At 57.4% G+C, this 20,080-nt stretch overlaps 1 protein-coding gene across 1 annotated transcript in view; it reads left to right on the forward strand.

Annotated features, from left to right (window-relative positions):
• STK32B (serine/threonine kinase 32B) overlaps window positions 1–20,080 on the forward strand; it is a 156,035-nt gene that overhangs the window by 43,721 nt on the left and 92,234 nt on the right. The window contains exon 3 of the mRNA XM_080679305.1: window positions 13,366–13,517. Within this exon, the coding sequence (XP_080535431.1) occupies window positions 13,366–13,517 (152 nt within the window). The remainder of the gene's footprint in view (window positions 1–13,365; window positions 13,518–20,080) is intronic.

A 20,080-nucleotide genomic window follows, 5' to 3' on the forward strand; every position in this document is an offset into this window, starting at 1 on the left:
TCCTTAAGGCTTTCGTTGTGCCTGTCGACCACGTTTATTCATGTATCTGAGGCAGATTCTCCATCCGAATCACCACGTCCTCTCCACCCCGTGGGTTGGCTCTGGGTTAGAGGGGAGCTCCAGGGCCAGCCTCTGTTCCCAAGGAGCATCGCATCCTTACACCGTACCCTCCACCCTTCGGCAAACAAGGGTTCCCCCGGGGCGGTTGCTACCGCTGGGACGTCAGTCAGCAAGGCCTTCCGCGCGTGCAGGGCATGAAAAGGGACGTGTCCCTGTTTCCCACATCAGGCCATTGTGGTAAGTAAATAAATGAGATCATATAGTGGCGTTCCCAGCACGGAACCGAACCCCGGCTCAGGCGGCTCGGCGACCCTCTCTGCCGAGGCACCTGCCCTCCGAGGCGGCAGGGAGCGGGGAAGAGGAGACGTGAACTACGCGTGCTTTTTGGAAGGAGGTAGGAGTGGTAGCCCGTGTGGTTCTTGCATGGAGAGGCCTTGGTTTGGATGGAAGCCTGGCTCTGGGGCAGGCAGGGCTGTGGTGTACCTTGAAATTCCCAGAGCATCTCTCCATGTTAACCATGTCCCTGTGGGTAAATGGTGGGGCAAGGCTCGGCAAGGCTCGGCAAGGCTCACGGTCTTGCGTGGCACTTGCTCTTCTGGAAAACCACACAGCTCTGAGTTTAACAGGAGCCGTGATGGAGGGTTTTCTCTAATTCCGCGTCTTGCCCTGTTATTGGCCGTTTGTGTAGAACTGATATAAAGCTAGCCAGCGTTTAGGGTCGCCGAAGGAGGAATGCACGAGGCCAAAGTGGTAAGGGATTGTGACAGGGGTCCTCAAACTACGGCCCGCGGGCCACATGCGGCCCGCCGAGGACATGGATCCGGCCCGCCGGGTGCTGCTGCCTGTCCTGCTTAGCAGCCGACGCGTCCCGGGCCCGCAGTGCGCATAGGAATTTGTTCGTAGTTTTTTTTTTTAAACTATAGTCCGGCCCTCCAACGGTCTGAGGGACAGTGAACTGGCCCCCTGTTTAAAAAGTTTGAGGACCCCTGATTTATAAGGTCATCTGGGTACCAGATGGGCTGAGCCCCCAAATGGCACCAGCCCCCAAAGACGGGGAGTCAGAGGCTTTTAAAGGACTCCAGGCGGGCTTTTTCTGGGCGGAGAATTCTCTGTGCAGGTCTGGATTCCGGGAAACTCTAGAAGGGAGAGATGGTGGTCTAAGCAAGTGGAGTGCCCATTGGGAAGCGGCCTGAAGGTCGGTTCCCAGGGGAGGGGGTTTCGATTCAATTATTTGATCAGACCCAACACCGGCTTCGGTTGGTGTCTTCCTTCCTCCCCTCATTCATCCATGTATGCCCTTCCCCATCCCTCCATCCATCCACCCCCCACCCACCGTACGGAGGACCATGTTGCCCTGCGTCCTGTCCCAGGCTCTGAGATTATAACAGTGAACCAGATGTGGCGCCTGCCTCTGCGGCTCTCTCCGACACAGGCAGGAGGCAGAGAGACCAACAGGTGAAGTCCCGTCTGGGAAAGACGGGTGGGGAAGAGCCCCGGAGGTGTGGGTGCACAGGGGTGAGTTTGGGGGGTACCACACGCAGACTTTACAAAGTGCCCTTTCTGTGGAGGACAGGGGTGACTCGATGTCGATTTAATATTTTCTAACACTTCGGTATGATCATTTGCCAACATCCGGCAACGTTGAAGGGATTTTGTAGTCAGCACCCATATCCACCATCTACATTCCGCAATGAACATTTTACCAGATGTATTTTATGAAATACCTGTTCTATTCACCCATCCATCCATCCGATCTTTCATGCATTTTAGAGTAAATTGCAAATATCTGCACACTTGGCCCAGTTATTTCAGCAAAGGGATTTGTATGTAGTTTTTCTTTTGTGGTCAAAGCACACGCAGTGACATGCACGAATCTGAGGTTTGCATTTGTTGAGTTTTGAGCATTGCATATACCTGTGTAACATGAGTGTATCCTAAGATATAGAATATTACCTGCATCCAAAAGTCTCCTGTTGACCCTTTCCAGCCAGAGCCCCTCTGTCCCCCCACCCCTTCCCCCTCGATCGATTAGGTGCGCCTGTTCTAGAACGTGACATAAATGGGGCCCTACACTCAGCACGCCTTTGTGTAAGGAAGGCTCCATGATGGTTTGCGTTTTGCATCATGTTTTTGCAGCGTGATGTTTTTTGAGATCCGTCCATCTTGCTGTGTATCAGCACTTTTTTTTCTTGTTGCTGATGAGTAATCATCCATTCTCTGAACGTATCACGGTTTGTTAATCCGTTTTCATCATGATGGACTCCAGGGCTGTTTCTAGGTTTGGCTGTTTGTGGACGTTGCTTAGAAAACTTGCAGGCTCTTTATGAACAGAATTCCGTTCCTCTGGGGTGGATATCTGGGACTGGAGTTGCTTGCGATAGAGCGGGCGTTTGTTTCGTTTCGTGCAAAACTGCCAAAAGGCTTTGCAACGTGGCTGTGCTGTGTTCTAGTCCCACTAAGGCCGTGGTTCTCAACCTTCCTCATGCCGCGACACTTTACTACAGTTCCTCATGTGGTGGTGACCCCCAACCATAAAATTATTTTCGTTGCTACTTCATAACTGTCATTTTGCTACTGTTATGAATCATGATGTACATATCTGTGTTTTCCGATGGTCGCGACCTACAGGTTGAGAACCGCTGCTGTAGAGCCTAAGACCATCGGAAAACACAGATATTTACATTACGATTCATAACAGTAGCAAAATTACAGTGATGAAGTAGCAAGGAAAATAATTTTATGGCTGGGGGTCACCACAGCATGAGGAGCTGTATTAAAGGGCCGCGGCATTAAAAAGGTTGAGAACCACTGTACTAAGGGCTCCATTTGCTGCACATCCTTGCCAACACATGGGGCTACCGGTCTTTTTCACGTTAGGTATTCTGAGTGTTTAGTTGTATTTTAATATGGTTTTCACTCGCATTTCCCTGACGAGTAATGGGGATGAACTTGTTTTAAAAATGTATTTTATTGATTTTAGAGAGGAAGGGAGAGGGAGAGAGAGATAGAAACATCAATGATGAGAGAGAATCATTGATTGGCTGCCTCCTGCACGCCCCGCCACTGTGGATCGAGCCCGCAACCCAGGCATGTGCCCTTGACCGTAATCAAACCCAGGACTCTTCAGTCCGCAGGCCGATGCTCTATCCACTGAGGCAAACCTGCCAGGGTGGGGATGAATATTGTTTTCATATGCTTCATGAAAAAGTTATGAAGTTTTTATTCATTACTTTTTGCCATTAACAATTGGGTTGATTTATAATTATTTTTATTTTAACAATATGTTTTTATTGATTTCAGAGAGGAAGGGAGAGGGAGAGAGATAGAAACATCAATGATGAGAGAGAATCATTGATCGGCTGCCTCCTGCAAACCCCATACTGGGGCTTGAGTCCTCAACTCGTGCATGTGCCCTGACCGGGAATCGAACCCTGACCTCCTGGTTCATAGGTCGATGCTCAACCACTGAGCCATGCTGGTTGGGCTGCTTTATAATCATGGGAGTGTGGGCTATATATGTCTGGATACCGGTCCTTTGTCAGATATGAGACGATTCTCTACGAAGCTGTGGTCCTCCTATTCATTTTGCTTAGTGTATGTCCCGTGCACAGATGTTTTCCATTTGGATGAGGTCTAATTGTTCGAGTTTCTCCTTTCAGGCTATTGCTTTATGTGCCTGGGAGAAGAAAACTCGGCTCAAGAAAACATACTCAAGTCACCGTGCTATTTCCCTGTGCTCCCTTTGGAAACGCTTCATGGATTAGCTGACAGGTTTAGTGCCGTCGTTCGCGTTGCATTACACTCTTTGTATGATGTGAAGTAAGGGTTGAGGTTCACGTGTTTGGTATCTGGATATCCATTTCTTGAGAAAATGTCCTTTGCTTAGTGGATGGCTCTGGTGTCCATATGAAAAGTCAGGTGCCTTGTAGAGTGGGCAGTCTTCTGGATCCTGTTCTGTTGACCTTACCTCCTATCCAGGTACCAGATGGTCTGAATCAGGGGTCCTCAAACTTTTTAAACAGGGGGCCAGTTCACTGTCCCTCAGACCGTTGGAGGGCCGGACTATAGTTTAAAAAAAAGCAACTATGAACAAATTCCTTTGCGCACTGTGGGCCCGGGATGCGTCGGCTGCTAAGCAGGACAGGCAGCGGCACCCGGAGGGCCGGATCCATGTCCTCGGCGGGCCGCATGTGGCCCGCGGGCCGTAGTTTGAGGACCCCTGCTCTGAATGGCTGTAGGTTCATAGCAAGTCTTGAAATCAGGTCGTGCGGCGCTGGCCGGTGGGCCCTGGAAAGGTTTGGGGGCCCGCCTGGAGGGCCGTGTCGGGGAGCAGCCTCGCCAGCCTTCACAGCACACGTGGCTGAGCAGTGTCTGCCTCCGCCATCAGACTGCCAGGCTCCCGAGAGGGCGGGACTGGTTCTTTTCGTCCGCCCGTCCCATCAGCACCTGGCTCCGTGCTCAGCGCGTGGTAGAGGCTCGGTAATCGCTGCCTGGTGCAATGAGGAGGGAGAGAGCAGGAGCAGACAGCCCTGTCTGCGGAGCAGCCGCGGATGGCATCAAGCACAGAGCAGATCGCGTGCTCGCTGCTCCAGATAAACGCGTCTCTTAGTGTCAGCCCGGGAGGTCCTGCGTCTGGCTGATGCCTGCTTCTCAGACACCCCCCTGATCCCCGTCTTCCTGCTCGGTGCTCTCCAGCCCTTCTTCCCGTCTCTCCAGCACACCGGACCGATTGCTGACTCAGGGCCTTTGCATATGCTGCGCCCCCTCCAGCCCTCCCAGGCCACCCGCACTCTCTCCTGGGCCCTCTGACGCTGGGCCCGCGGAGAGACTCGGGGATGAAGTGCGTGCTCTGAGCGAACTTGGACGGAACGGGGCCCAACGCCCTTGCCGGGAGGGGGGTGGAGACCTTGGGGAGAGCTTTCCGAGAAGTTTGCTTCAAAGCCCCGCCCTTTTTGGATTGGCAGCGGACCCTCCGCTTCAAGAGCCGGAGGGTGGGAGCCTAATAAATGGGGAGTTCATTAGAATTCACGGAATCGCGGGGGCAGGGTGCGCGCGCAGTAGCGGAAAGGGGCGCAGCGTAATGGGGTAATAGTCCTTTAGGCCCCTGGAAGGAGGGAAGGCCCCGGTGCAGCTGGGCAGGGATTGCACGCATGGTAATGGCGGGCCACGCCGCCTGGCTAAGCGTGGTGATCATTCCGAACGCGAACGTATTATTAGTCGTCTCATTCCACATTCCAGACGCCCACATCTGCATGGCAATGTATGGGGTGAAAGAAATAGCTGATTAATAGCAGACTAACCAATTTAGGGCCCAGATGCAGCAAACCCGCTGCGGAATTAAGCAGGGATTCGATTTTACATGTGCGTTGATCAGTTTGAATGTTCAGAAGCATTTTTGTAATATATGTTTTTATTGATCTCAGAGAAGAAGGGAGAGGGAGAGAGAGACAGAAACATCAATGAAGAGAGAGAATCATGGACTGGCTGCCTCCTGCACGCCCCCGGCTGGGGATCGAGCCTGCAACCCGGGCAGGTGCCCTGACGGGGAATGGAACCGTGACCTCCTGGTTCATAGGTCGACGCTCAACCACTGAGCCATGCCTGCTGGGCATGAATGTTCAGAAACATTTGATTTGGGTATCCACCCTCCCCTCTCCCCCCCCCCCCCGCCCCCCCGCTTAAAAATAGTCTTTTGGAATTGTTTTGAACTTCTTTCTGAGTTGCTGGCCTTTGTGATAATGGTAGCACTCAGAAAATGCACAGCAGGATTTTGAGGCGGACAGTACACGTTTATGGCCGCTGCTCAGCACTGTTCTAGGCGGTTGTGTGTGACCAACAGCTGGACAAGGTTCATGATGCTACAGAGCTGACAGTTCCATAGGGGGACAGGCGGGCATGCAAACAATGAGCAAACACGGTGTTTCAGCAACCATCATTGCTCTGTGGGAGAGTATAGTGCGATGGCCTGGGAGGGTAGGGCTGCTTTCTTTGATCATGTGAAGATCTGGGGAGAAGAACACCATAGACCAGGGGTCCTCAAACTTTTTAAACAGGGGGCCAGTTCACTGTCCCTCAGACCGTTGGAGGGCCGGACTATAGTTTAAAAAACAACTATGAACAAATTCCTATGCGCACTGTGGGCCCGGGACGCGTCGGCTGCTAAGCAGGACAGGCAGCGGCACCCGGCAGGCCGGATCCATGTCCTCGGCGGGCCGCATGTGGCCCGCGGGCCGTAGTTTGAGGACCCCTGCATAGACGAAAGGGGCAGCAGACCCAAAGGCCCTGCGGCAGGCACAGAGTTAGTCATGGGGCAGGGGCAGCGGACACAAAGCCAGGGGCAGGGGCGGTGGAAGCGTGTGCGGTCCCTGTCTGCTAAGCAGGGACTCAGAGTCCATGGCTGCTCTGCGGGAAAGCGACAAGCTCATCAGTCTGTAGCATGCCGGTCCGAGAGCCTCAGCTGGAGCCTGTCAGAGCTGAGCTGGAACGCTGGCTCAAGCCGGGGACTCTGGCAAGTGGCCTCGCTTCTCGGAGCCTGAAAAGGGAGCTGGTACTTGACGCAGGAACCGTTTTTAGAATTCTGAAACACGGTGCTTGCACTGGAAGCCTTGGCTGTTTGCGCAGACGTCTTTCCCAAAGGGTGGCGTCCGTCTCCTGGTAATGAGAGATTTGCTCTTTTGCTGCTAATTAGGTTGTGTTGGCTTGCGGCGCCCTTTGGAGGGATTTGCTGGCTCTGGGTTCGCTTTATTAAGAGCTAAATATCACCGGGAGTGCAGGCTCACTCCTGAATGAAGGGCTTTCGAGCCTTGGCCGGAGCGGCTGACCCCTCACTGACCAATTTGACAGCCTCCATCACTCACGTGCGTTTCCCGTCATCTTCCCATAACGAGTCCCATTCCCTCCGCTGGGTGAGCCTTCCCAGGCCTTCCCACTGCACGGAGCGTTCCAACCTCGCTTCACCCCGACAACACATTTCCATCACCGAGGACGTCGGGAGCACCAGGCTGGTCCTGGCCCCTGGCCTCTGGCCCCACACTTCCTTGGGGTTTCCTGACCCTGTGCGTTCCTCTGTGACTCAGAGGGGATCAGTGGGTGTGTGAGCAGTGGCCTTCATTTATTTATAAAATGACAGGCACCCCTCTTCCATCTGCCATCAGAAAGAACTCCCTTCCGCCTCAAATCTCAGATGTTCCGTGCTGTTTGTTTAGTCTTTATTTTATTTACTAGAGGCTCGGTGCACGAAATTAGTGTGTGGCAGGGGGGTTGTCCCTCAGCCCGGCCTGCACCCTCTCCAATCTGGGACCCCTCGAAGGATGTCCTACTGCCGGTTTACAGGGATCGGGCCTAAACCGGCAGTTGGACATCCCTCCCACAATCCGGGACTGCTGGCTCCAGCCACTCACCTGCCTGCCTGCCTGTCTTATTGCCCCTAACCACTCTGCCTGCCATCCTGCTTGCCCCCAACTGCCCCTCGCCACCGGCCTGCTCGCCCCCAAATGCCTCCCCCACCAGCCTGATCACCCTCAACTGCCCCCCATGCCAGTGTGCTCGCCCCCAACTGCCTCCCCTGCCAGCCTGCTCACCCCCAACTGCCCCCCTTGCTGGCCTGCTTGCCCCTACCTTCCCTCCCCACTGGCCTGCTCACCCCAAACTGCCCCCCTGCTGGCCTGCTCACTCCAAACTGCCCGCCCCTCGCTGTCCTGATCACCTCGAACTGATCCCCACTGACGGGATGAGGGGCTGAGGGCTATTTTCAGGCTGGCCACACCCCCTTCAGGGTGGGGGTCCCCACTGGGATGCCTGGCCAGCCTGAGTGATGGCTGTTTGAAGGCTGGCCAAGCCTCCCAGTGGGGACCCTCACCCCAAGGGAGTGTGGCCAGCCTGGGTGAGGAGCTAAGGGCTGTTTTCAGTCTGGCCATGGCCCTGGGTGATCCAGGCTCCCAGCCTCTCCTTTTTTTCTTTTCTTTCTTTTTTTTCAGCGCCTCCTTGAGCGGAGGCCAGGGCCAGCTGGAAGCAGGTATCTGGGATTTATTTATCTTCTATAATTGAAACTTTGTAGCCTTGAGTGGAGGCCAGGGCCAGCCAGGGCAGGGGGTAGGGGGAAAGCTTGGCTTTCTCCATCTCTGGGGGCAACCCAAGCCTCCTGCTCGCTCCAGCTCCGTGGCCACCGCCATATTTGTTGGGTTAATTTGCATAATCGCTCCTGATTGGCTGGTGGTATAGCGGAGTGATGGTTAATTTGCATGTTTCTCTTTTATTAGTGTAGATTCGTTCACAGTTGTATACCTCGGGTCCCCTTTTGAAACCCTTCAGAAGCTCCCCAGTGCCCTCAGGACAAACACCAACTGTATGAGTTTGCTAACGCCGCCATGACAAACCCCGCAGACTGGGCGTAACCGGCAGGAATTATCCATCGTCTCAGTTCTAGAGGCCGGTCGGCACGTCCTCCAGAGCCTCGCTCCTTGGTGTGCAGACGGCCGTCTTCTCCCTGTGTCTTCACATCATCTTTTCTCTACGTGTGTCTGCCTTCAAATTTCCCCTTTGGTATACAGTCTCCAGTCCTGTTGAATCAGGGCCCACCTTCGTGACCCTATTTTAACTTAATTATTTATTTGAAGACCCTCTCTTCAAATGCAGTCACGTTCTACGGTACCACATAGCAGGGCTTCAGCTTATGGTTGTGGGAAATGCAATTCAGCCCACAACACCAACCTTTCAAACTTGTCATTTAAGGCCATCCGTCACCTGCCCTCACTCACCTTGTCTCCTCTCCTCCCCGAGATGTGGCTGTGTTGCCTCGGGCGGACACCAGGGAGCCTGGCCCAGCGCGGGCTGGAACTCGGAGAGACGAAGGGTCAGTGTGGCTCAGAGAGGAGCTGGACACACCCTGAGGGACACCTCCCCGTGGTGCTGTCCCTTTTTATGAGCTGACTGAGGACAGTTTAGAATCGAGTACCCAGCAGCTTGAGCACCTTAGGGATGTGGCTGGCTGTGGGAAACAGAAAACCTGCCTTATCGTGGCTCAAACAAAGCGGGGTTTATTTTTCTCACATAGCAGGAAGTCGGAAGGCAGGTGGCTCTGTGTTCAGACAGGAAAGACAAGAAAGGGGTGGAGGGGAGAAAAGGCTGCTGGCGTCTTCCTATCCAGAAAGAAGACTTGCTGGAAGCCTCTAGCGGACTAATCTCTCTCATTGGCAGAACTGTGGTTACCTCTGGGTGCCCGTATTTAACGGCGCACGTTGCCTCCTGGAAGAAAATTGTTGTCCTGTTATAGGGGGAAGGGAGGATGCGCTGGGCAGTTAGCAGGCTTTGTCTGCAGACAGTCTTCCCGTGGGCTAAGGACATTTGAACAATGAACCCAGCAGGCTCACCTCCTCAGTAATGGTATTTAATCCTGACTCCTCCCCTTCCCAGATCCGTGGTTTTCTCAGAATCTTGGTCCTAGAAACATGAGTGCCCTTTAATGTCACACTCACGCTGTTTATTCCTTGAATAGCTTTTGCCAGGCGCACGCCAGCGGGAGGGAGGGTGGTGCCGGGAAGGTCAGCTGGGTCAGGGGAGGGCGGTGCCAGCCTTGCACCGCGTAGTTCTGGGTCCCAGCTCCGCTCCGGCCTCTGGTTCTGGGGTCCTTCGAGCTGGCTTGCCTGAGCTGAAAGTGGGGGTTGGAATCCTGGCCCTCAAGATCACCGAAGATGCAGCCAGCCAAAGACTTTCCCCAGGAGTCCAGCAAAGTGATTCCCAGCTGGTCTGCACCGCAGACCCCACAGGAAGCGTTGGGAAGGGACAGAACTGGGGGCCCTGCGCAGCTGTGGGTGTGCCGACACCGTCCGCGCTCTGAGCGTGACGTCCGCCCAGAGACCAGATGCCGCGGGTGTAGATTCTTGTCCCCCTTATTCTCCGCTGACTCGGGACCCACTCCCCGGGTTCTTATGTGAGGTGTGCTTGCCACCTGCCATTCTTAGGTCAAATCGCCCGAAATCCGCACTAGCCAGCGTTTATGTGTTTGTCCCAATAAATTGTAATGATGACAACATTGGCCCCGATGGAATCAGACTAACGAGGAGCGTTAACGGGGTGCTTGCCTTTCAGCAGCCGGAGTGGCGGTGGCCAGATTGCTCCTTCTCCGCCTCCGTAGCTGCGAGCTCTGTGGGAAGGCCCGGGGCTGCCCCCGAAGGAGCGGAGGTGCCCCGCGGGACCCAGCTCTTCCACCTTCCCGTGTGCCGCTGGGGCCTGGGCAGGGCCCTGTTGCCGAGGAGGGCTGACGTCCCTCTCGACACCTGTCCTGGCTCCTGCGGCTGACATGCTGCCAGGTCTCACAGGTCCCTCGTCAGGTGGTTCCCGGGGACTGAGCGCCCCTCCCCCCACACTGTGAGCACAGGCAGGAAGGACGCCCACCTGCGGAGGCCGCACGGGGCTGGCGGACCCGGTATCAGGGACCTGCAGTTCCCCCTTGGATTCCAGCTCAGGCCTGGAGGGCCAGGCCAGGGGGGCCTTCAGGTCCGGAGGAGGTGACGCCTTCAGGAAGGGAACAGAACATGCCCATTCCCAGGCTGCAGGTCCCATTCCCAGGCCGCAGGGTCAGGCCTGGGCACATCTTAACTTTTAAAATCCTCACCTGGGGATTGTTTTACCACCATTGCTTTTTAGAGAAAGTGGAAGGGAGGAGAGAGAGAGGGAGAGAGAGAGAGAGGGAGAGAGAGACATTGCTTGCCTCCCGCACGAGCTCTGACAGGGGCGGGGATCCAGCCTGCACCCGAGGTACGTGCCCCTGACTGGAATCGAACCCGGAACCCTTCAGTTCGCGGGATGACGGTCTTATCTACTGAGCCAAACCGGCCAGGGCAACCAGCTGCCCGTGTTCCTCTCGTCCTGAAGTCAGACTTTAAGCCTATTCAAATATCATTAGCTCTACGCTGAGTTCGGAGTTCTAATTTAGTTTTGAAGCGTCTCTTCCAATCCCACGCCTGTCTCTGAGCTGCTGTGCGTGTCTCCCTCCTCCTGCCCGTCCCTGGGCGGTGAGAGCCATCGTAATCGCCGATGAGAGTCAGGGGCCTGGACCCGGCATTGCACAGCCGCGGCCTCGGCACCGCCCAGCTGCCTGGGGCTGGACCTCAGGCTCCCAGCCAGCCATCCCTTCCGAGGAGACAAACGAGGAGGGAGGGAGATGGGCCAATAAGCGGAACCACCAGCCCACCACGCCTCTGCCTGCGGGCATGGGTCTCGGCGCCCAGGGCTCCAGAAGGCTCTGCTGGGACCCCCCACGAAGCCAGGGCACCCCGCTGCTTTGGGGCAGCACACGTTGGCCTCCTGGCGTATTACAGGTTCAAGGTCACTGAGAAAGGAAGCTGCATTGGGCGTTTTACTGCCTGGAAACACCGTCTGGAGGTGCCGTGAACTGCGCTCATTAAGGCACTAAAGTTCACAGGGCATTACCGTCCCCCAATACTGTTTGCAGCAGCTTCTTCGGTCCCACTCGTGTCTTTTGGTGCCACCCAGCGGGCAGGTGGGCTTTGCCAACTCAGTGCAGACGGAGGCAGAGACGAGGCTCAGAGGCAGAGCCGGAGCTGGAGTAGAATTCAGGCTTCCCCCTTGTCCCGTACCTGCCCCAACAGACCCACAGCCCGGCAAAGCCCCAAGGGGTCCGATATCCCAGCGAACAGAACAGCCACCGGCGATCAGAGCAAACCCAGCTCCTTAGCCGGCCCCGGGGCGGGATTTTACCCGCATTCTGTGTCCCGGGCCCTGATCTCAGGGAAGAAGCGGCCCTGGTGGAAGAGGCGGTGTAGCCTCTGGGTTGAGTCCTGAGGCGTGAGGAAGCTCTAAAACCTTCCCCCCACCCCTCTTCCTTTGTCTGCCAAGCCAGGCGGTGTCCCCCGAGGGCACGAGCTCCTGGGAGCACGGAAAGGGGCTCACTTGGGAAGAGGGTCTTTCGGATGCAGTTAGTTAAGGTGGGGTTGCCCTGGTTTAGGGGGGCCTAAGTCCATCCAGGACGGCTGGTCCCCGGGTGAGAAGGTGGCCTCTGGACACAGACACACAGGGGAGAGGCCAGGGCGGATGGCGGCAGACAGTGACGGGCGCAGCTGTGAACCCAGGACCCCCAAGGACCCAGGACACCCCCAGGAAGTGGGAGGGGCGCCAGGACCCTCCCTGGGCCTTCGGAGGGTGCAGCCCTGCGACCCCTGGATGTGGGGCTTCTGGAGTTTCCCACACCAGTCAGTGGTGCGCGTTGTGGCAGCCGCGGGCACGCACACGGCCTCGTGGTTGTGGGGAGGGTGGGGCGGTGCGACACATGTTGGCCCGGCTGACGCTCCGCACCCCTCACTCCCGGCCGCGTGTCCCGGGCCCTGCGCCCTCCTGTGTTACATACAGGGCGCCTCTTCCATCTTGCCGTCCTCTCACGCTCCCCCTACCCCACCCCTGCATTAATTCCTTCGGAGAGGGTCCTCTGGCCTGACCGTCCATCCTCCCTGCCCCGCTCCCCCTGCTGCCCCCAGTAAAGGAGTCTCTCAAAAGTCAGACCTTGGTGGGTTGGCACGCGGCCCCGCTATGCAGCAGCTTGTTGAACTCTGACAAGAGCATCGGTCCGCTGGCGGCTGCGCTTCCTCGCGCTCGAGGGAAGATACTGGCTCTATTCCTGAGGGTCTCGTGGGAACGGTGATGGGGGACACTTGGCTCAGTGTCTGGGCCTGCAGGAGGGGGCTCAGTCCACGGGAGCTGCTGGTACTGCTGCAGCCACATCTTTGCTCCCCGGTGGCATAACCTGAGTTTGGGTGTTCCCAGGAGCAGGCTCCGGGGCCAGGATGGAGCGCAGGGCAGCCACCGGAGCGGAGGAGAGCGAAGGGGGCTGCGGTGCCCCGTGAGTCAGGGAGGGGCAGGCAGGAAGACTGCCAGCGAGGGCGCCCTCGGCCAGGGACTCCTTGGGCAAACTCTGTCTCCGGGAACCCAGACTGATCCCAGCCCAGGAGCGAGCGGCCTGGGGTGTAGGTGCCCCGCTCCCAGCTCGGCTCAGGGGTCGCTCCTTCAGCCTTAACCCTCCGGCCTTGCTGGCAGAGGGTCCTCCGCAGAGGAAGCAAGCGCTGGTGGGTGACAGGGGTGCCCCTTCCGTCCCGCATCACGGGCTGCTCTCCCCGCGCTCACCCTGCCGGGTCTGAGCTTAACTACTCGACAGCGGGTGAATCCGGCACAGCCCCCCACTCTGCAGCTGCCGCTGCGCCAGCAGGACAAACTCGAACCCCGAGCCCCGGGGCAGACCTGCAGGGAGGGCGGCTGGCGTCCCTGGGGCCTGACTGTCGGCTCTGCTGTCGCCAGGTGTGCATCGTGCAGAAGCGGGACACGAAGCAGATGTACGCCATGAAGTACATGAACAAGCAGAAGTGCGTGGAGCGGGACGAGGTGCGCAACGTGTTCCGGGAGCTGCAGATCATGCAGGGCCTGGAGCACCCCTTCCTGGTCAACCTGTGGTGAGTGCCCCGCACCCAAAACCCCCTTCCTGGTCAACCTGTGGTGAGTGCCCCGCACCCCGACACCCCCTTCCTGGTCAGCCTGTGGTGAGTGCCCCGCACCCCAAAACCCCCTTCCTGGTCAGCCTGTGGTGAGTGCCCCGCACCCCGACACCCCCTTCCTGGTCAGCCTGTGGTGAGTGCCCCGCACCCCAAAACCCCCTTCCTGGTCAGCCTGGGGTGAGTGCCCCGCACCCCGACACCCCCTTCCTGGTCAGCCTGTGGTGAGTGCCCCGCACCCCAAAACCCCCTTCCTGGTCAGCCTGGGGTGAGTGCCCCACACCCCAAAACCCCCTTCCTGGTCAGCCTGGGGTGAGTGCCCCACACCCCAAAACCCCCTTCCTGGTCAGCCTGGGGTGAGTGCCCCACACCCCAAAACCCCCTTCCTGGTCAGCCTGGGGTGAGTGCCCCGCACCCCAAAACCCCCTTCCTGGTCAACCTGTGGTGAGTGCCCCGCACCCCAAAACCCCCTTCCTGGTCAACCTGTGGTGAGTGCCCCACACCCCGACACCCCCTTCCTGGTCAGCCTGTGGTGAGTGCCCCGCACCCCGACACCCCCTTCCTGGTCAGCCTGTGGTGAGTGCCCCGCACCCCAAAACCCCCTTCCTGGTCAACCTGTGGTGAGTGCCCCACACCCCAAAACCCCCTTCCTGGTCAGCCTGTGGTGAGTGCCCCACACCCCAAAACCCCCTTCCTGGTCAGCCTGGGGTGAGTGCCCCGCACCCCAAAACCCCCTTCCTGGTCAGCCTGTGGTGAGTGCCCCGCACCCCAAAACCCCCTTCCTGGTCAGCCTGTCTTGAGTTACCTATGCACCCCCAAACCCCATTCCTGGTCAACCTGTGGTGAGTGACCCATGCACCCCCAAACTCCCTGGTCAACCTGTAGTGAGTCCCCCGCACCCCAAAACCCCCTTCCTGGTCAGCCTGTCTTGAGTTACCTATGCACCCCCAAACCCCATTCCTGGTCAACCTGTGGTGAGCGACCCATGCACCCCGAACCCCCTGACGGAGCCGGGTGCCCATGCGGCTCTGCCCACCTGCATCTTCTGTCTGTGAAGAGGAAGGAATGAGCCTTTCTGGTTCCAATGTCTTCAGAGCACACTTTCCAGTGAATAGTTTGTAAACTACATTCCCGATGAAATCCGTAAGCGTGTGCTTAACTTGAATGTTAATTCCGTTTTCTTACCTGATGAATGCGAGGTGAGGATGGATCTAGAGGTTTTGTCTACCTGAGGACGCATGAATGCGATGGGGGGTGTCAAAACCAGTCTCCTGGGGACCCGAACTTTGCAAAGCTGGTGAGAAGGGCTCGGGATGGCTGCCCAGGGTGGACACCCTGAATTCCAAATTCTCAGTCCAGCCCCCCAGGCCAGCTGGGCCCCATGTTCTGGAACCTTCTTTCCATCCCATCCCTAGTTATTATCTCTGCTTTATTTTTATTTTTTTAAAATATATTTTATTGATATTTCACAGAGAAGAGAGGAAGGGAGAGGGATAGAGAGCTAGAAACATCGATGAGAGAGAAACATCGATCAGCTGCCTCCTGCACACCTCCCACTGAGGATGTGCCCGCAACCAAGGTACATGCCCTTGACCGGAATCGAACCCGGGACCTTTCAGTCCGCAGGCCGACGCTCTATCCACTGAGCCACACCGGTTTCGGCTATCTCTGCTTTAAATTTGCTTCCAAGAAATGCCCGCCCCGCCTCCGTGCCTGTGCAGGTGACACCTCCTCTTCCCGACACTCCGCCTCCCCGGCTCCCCGGTTCCTCTAACCCAGTCCTGGGTGTGCCTTCTGTCCAGCTCACGAGGGCCTCGGGCCAGGAGCTTCGACAGCAAGGCCTGAGCCTTGGCCCTCTGCTTCTGGGAGTCGGACAGGGTCCTGGACGCTGGCGGCGCTGACCCACTCCCCGAGCTGGGCTTCTGCTGGCTGCCTCTCTCCCTCCCCCCGCCCCCCCCCCCCACGCGGGAGGGGAGCGCCGTGAGGAATTGCCTGTGGGCTCTATAATAATGGGGTGCAGTTCTGCATCTGGCTTCGAGGAGGTGACTCATGGCAGCCCCGGAGAGCCTGACGCAGCCCTTCTTCGTCGTCCTCGCTGACTTGCTCCGCAGCTGGCACAGGTGGACGCCGGGCGTGGCTTGTCTCGTGACAACTTTTTTTGTCTCTAAAGAATGAGCGATGGGTGCTCCCAAGCCCGTGATGGCCCACGTTGAGTTCTCAGAGCAGTTTTTCACCTGTCCTGAAGCAGAGCTGTTTTGTGCTCTCAGGCTTATGACAACCAGGGCGAAGGAGAAAGGGAATGAAGCAATCGGACCCCGTGCTGGGGTGCGAGGGGGTCAGTGGGAGCCCTGGGGAGGAGGGGAGGGGCGATGGGGGCCGTCCGGCACTTGGCTAGGGGTCTGATCTCCATGCTTCTAATCCCAGCTCTGCCCCCTGCAGGCCGAGAGGCTGCTATGCGCTGATTGGTGTCCCCTCCCCCATTCCTATGTCGAGGCCCTAACCCCCAATGGGACTGCGTCTGGGGGTGGGGTCTCCAGGTAGTTAGAAGGTTCACTAAAGGGTAACTCCGCCACAGGGACGCTGTAAGGACCAAATGAGGCAATCCACAGCAAGTGCCCGACGGTCCCGGGCGTGAGGTGACCACGGCACCACGGACCTCCTGGGGGTTGCTGTCGGGAGCACATGTCCTTCCGGCCGGCCTCTGGCTGGACGCCTTGCTGACTCATCCTCTCTCAGCAGGGCCATGAGCAGCGCTGACTCTGCAATTTGAGGCCTGAGTTTTGGGTACCCGGTTTTTATCCTGGTTAAATGGTAGTGGGTAGGAAGTTCGCCTGTGTTTTCAGACTGTGCTCCCAGAATCCATTTCTACTTCCTGATTGGTTGTATTTACTAGACTAGCTGTTAAAATGTTTTGTTTAAAATAGGGCACGTGCCTGCCTGGCCGGTGTGGCTCAGCGGTTGAATGTCAACCTATGAACCAGGAGGTCATGGTTCCATTCCCAGTCAGGGCACATGCCTGGGTTTCGGGCTTCACCCCCAGTGGGGGGCGTGCAGGAGGCAGCCGATCCATGATTCTCTCTCATCATTGATGTCTCTCTCTCCCCCTTCCCCTCTGAAATCAATAAAAAATATATTTTTTAGACATTGGACATGTGCCTGCCCTGCCCATCTTACTGCTGAAGCAACGGTGGGAGTGAATACCGGGCAGCATTGGGTGGGAACAGATGCCTGGAATCCGATTAGACAGTTCTCATAGCCAGCGTATCTTTCTAGAACCTTCCCTGCGTAGCGATGGACCGAGTCAAGACACACAGTGCTATGTGCCACTTTAGGCCAAGGCAGAGCCACTGAAATTAGTGGCTGATTTTTTTAAGGCGTTGAGACCTTCGCCTAAAGTAAAACTGCATGAGGTGTTTAAAGGTGCGGCTGGGCTGGGCAACTGGGGGGAAGAGCGGGGAGGACAGAGACCCGCAGCCCCGGGAACCTTGCAGGAAGGATACACACGTCCTTCACAAATAATCGCCAGGGGCCGAGCAGCTCATTCCCATGGAAATAACCATCGCTGGCCTTGACGACTGCGGCAGCCTCCAACCAGCTGCCCACGCCCTGGGTGCCCTCCTCAGCGTGCCGCAGTCCGGTCAGGCCGCCGTAACAGGTGCCCCGGCTGGCGGCTTAGCCAGCAGGCCTTTATTTCTCGCCGTCCCGAGGCTGGCAGTCTGAGGTCGGGGGCCAGCGTGGTCGCTGTCGGATGAGAACCCCCTTTCTGGTGCAGAGATGACGGTCTTCCTACTGTGACCTCACCTGGGAGAGAGAGGGGGAGCTCTCTCTTATCTCCTCTTAAAAGGGCACTAATAGTGCTCGCTTCGGCAGATCATGCCGGGCCGGGAGCACCCCTATCCTAAATACGGGAACGATACAGAGGAGATGAGCATGTCCCTGGGCAAAGATGACACACAAATCCGTGAAGGGTTCCGTATATATATGCTAGAGGCCCAGTGCATGAAATGCCTACACTCGTGGAGGGGGGGCGGTCCCTCAGCCCAGCCTGCGCCCTCTCGCAGTCCGGTAGCCCTTGGGGGATGTCTGAATGGTGGGGGATGTCCGACAGCCGGACATCCTTAGTGCTCCCGCCACCGCTGCTGCGCTCGCCAGCCACGAGCCCGGCCTCTGGCTGAGCGGCGCTCCCCCTGTGGGAGTGCACTGACCACCAGGGGGCAGCTCCTGACTTGAGCATTCGCTCCTGACTTGAGCATTCCCCCCCCCCCCCCCCCCCCCCCCCGGTGGTCAGTGCGCATCATAGCGACCAGTCATTCCACCGTTCGGTCGATTTGCCTATTAGCCTTTTATTGTATGGGATAAAAAGGGCACTAATCTCATGCTGAGGGCCCCCCCGCCCTCAGGACCTGTTCACCCCCAAAGGCCACACTTCAGCTACTTTCACACTAGGACTCGGCTATGTACATTTTTGCAGGACACGGACAGTTAGTCAGAGCGCAGGGCAGATCTTACAGGTGCACACCTGAGCCCTCCCTCATCTGTGTAGAACCCTGGTGGCTTCCAAAGCCCACGGATAAGTGTCTCTCCATGCCGTGGCGTGGACATGACATGGGTCCCTCCTCCTGACACGCGCTGCCATCCTGCCACATGTGTGTCCTGGCCATCCTGCCCGATTGGCGGCACCTGTAACTCACCTCGCCGTTGGCATCTCTCCAGGCCTTTGCACATGCTGTTCCTTCTGCCGGGATCTCTCCCCTTTGCCACTGTGAGGACTTTACCTTCCCACGTGCCCATTCATTAAAGAGGTGTTTTTTTTTTTAAAGCCTGTGCTCCTTCTGCTCAATTCTTTTTTATGTTTTTATTTTTATTGACTTCAGAGAGGAAGGGAGAGGGAGAGAGAGACAGAAACATCAATAATGAGAGAGAATCTCTCATTGCTCGACTGCCTCCTGCACGCCCCCCATGGGGATTGAGCCCACCGCCGGGCATGTGCCCTGACTGGGAATTGAACCAGGACCTCCAGGTTCCTAGGTCCACGCTCAACCCCTGAGCCCCGCCGGCCAGGTAAATAGATATTATTGGGCTCATGTTGGGTGCCAGGCACTGTCTTAATGTCCAAGGTCACAGAGACGAACAGAAGTGGCAGCGTGGCTCCTGCCTTCTTGGAGTTTCCGTCCAGGCGCCGCCTCCTGTCAGCGCCCTTCGCACTGCGGCCACGCCCCACCCGCGGCGCTTTCTCCTGGCTTCGTCGCAGAGCGAGCAGCTCGGTCACGTTTACCCGTCTGTACGCCTGTCCCCTTCCTCAGCAGGGAGCCGCGAGGGGGAAGGGGCCACGCCTTATTCATCTCCATACTCCCGGCATCTACCTTCAAGAAGTTAATCCATGCCACATTTGCTAAGGGTTTATGATGCGCCCAACGCCAAACACCGTGCCAGACGCTGGTGCTGGAACAGGGAGTGAGGCAGCCCTCCCCATCCTTACCCAGCTCACGGGTGAGGGAGGAAGACAGACCGGCGGTTCATCCTCACCTCTGCTCTCTGCCTTACATCTTGGGAGTCGCTGTCCGTGGAGTCCTGGGGTGAGTTACAAATACACAGAGACTTCAGCTCTCCGCCCTGTCCTGAGTCAGGCGATGCCCCGGCCCGTCTCCGACACAGCGAGGGAAAATGCTTGTGGAGGTTTTCCAGTTCCCGTCCATCTCCGTCGCCATGGGAACCCCCTCAACCAAAGGGGACGGGGTGATGCTGTCTTGTCGAGGTCCTTTTCTCACCCTTAGCTATTCCAGGATTTGTTGATGTCACTGGTGACTTCAATGTGTGCGTTCACGCTGCCAGCTTTCCCGGGTCTATCTGTAAGTGACGTAGGTTTGTTATGCTTAAGGGGACAGGCGTGGGGCTGTGCGTGTGGATCATACGATGGATCAGCCTGCATCCTGACAGCCGGAGGGTCAGCGGGACGGAGCTGTGCAAAAACAGGGCTCAGGGACGGCGGCGGGGTCGGGCCTGGGCGCTGGGTCCCGGTGCATCAGGCAATTCCTGTGGGTGAATGGGGGACCCAGCTGTCAATCAGGGAGGGTGTGGGGTTTGCCCAAGGTCATGGGGCAGAGCCGGGACTCACCTTGGACCCGCCCGCAGTCTTCGGGGTGCTCTGCTTCCCTGCTTTCTTCCCCAACACGCCTCCTGCGTGTGCCCATTGCTGTGCCTGCGCCTCACGCCCGCTGCGTGTTCTGCCCTTGGGCTGGGCTCGGCCCGTGAGGAGTTCAGCTCTCACTCCCCTGCTTGTGCATGGTAATAGCACCCCGGTCTGTGGGCCACCACGGGGCACGCTCCATCCGCATTTCATGCTGGTTCGTCCTCAGAGCCTTCGTGCAAGGTGGGTGCTATGGTCCCCAGTTTGCAGCCGCGGAAGCTGAGGGTTAGCGGGATAAAGGACTTCCGCAGTGTCGGCGTTGGGATTTGCAGCAGCGATGTGCGTGAGATGCCAAAGCCAGCTCTCCGAGGGGACAGAGACCCTGGCGCCCGTGTTA

Source organism: Plecotus auritus (genome assembly GCF_963455305.1).
Source record: "Plecotus auritus genome assembly, chromosome: 1".
Taxonomy (NCBI): Eukaryota; Metazoa; Chordata; class Mammalia; order Chiroptera; family Vespertilionidae; genus Plecotus; species Plecotus auritus.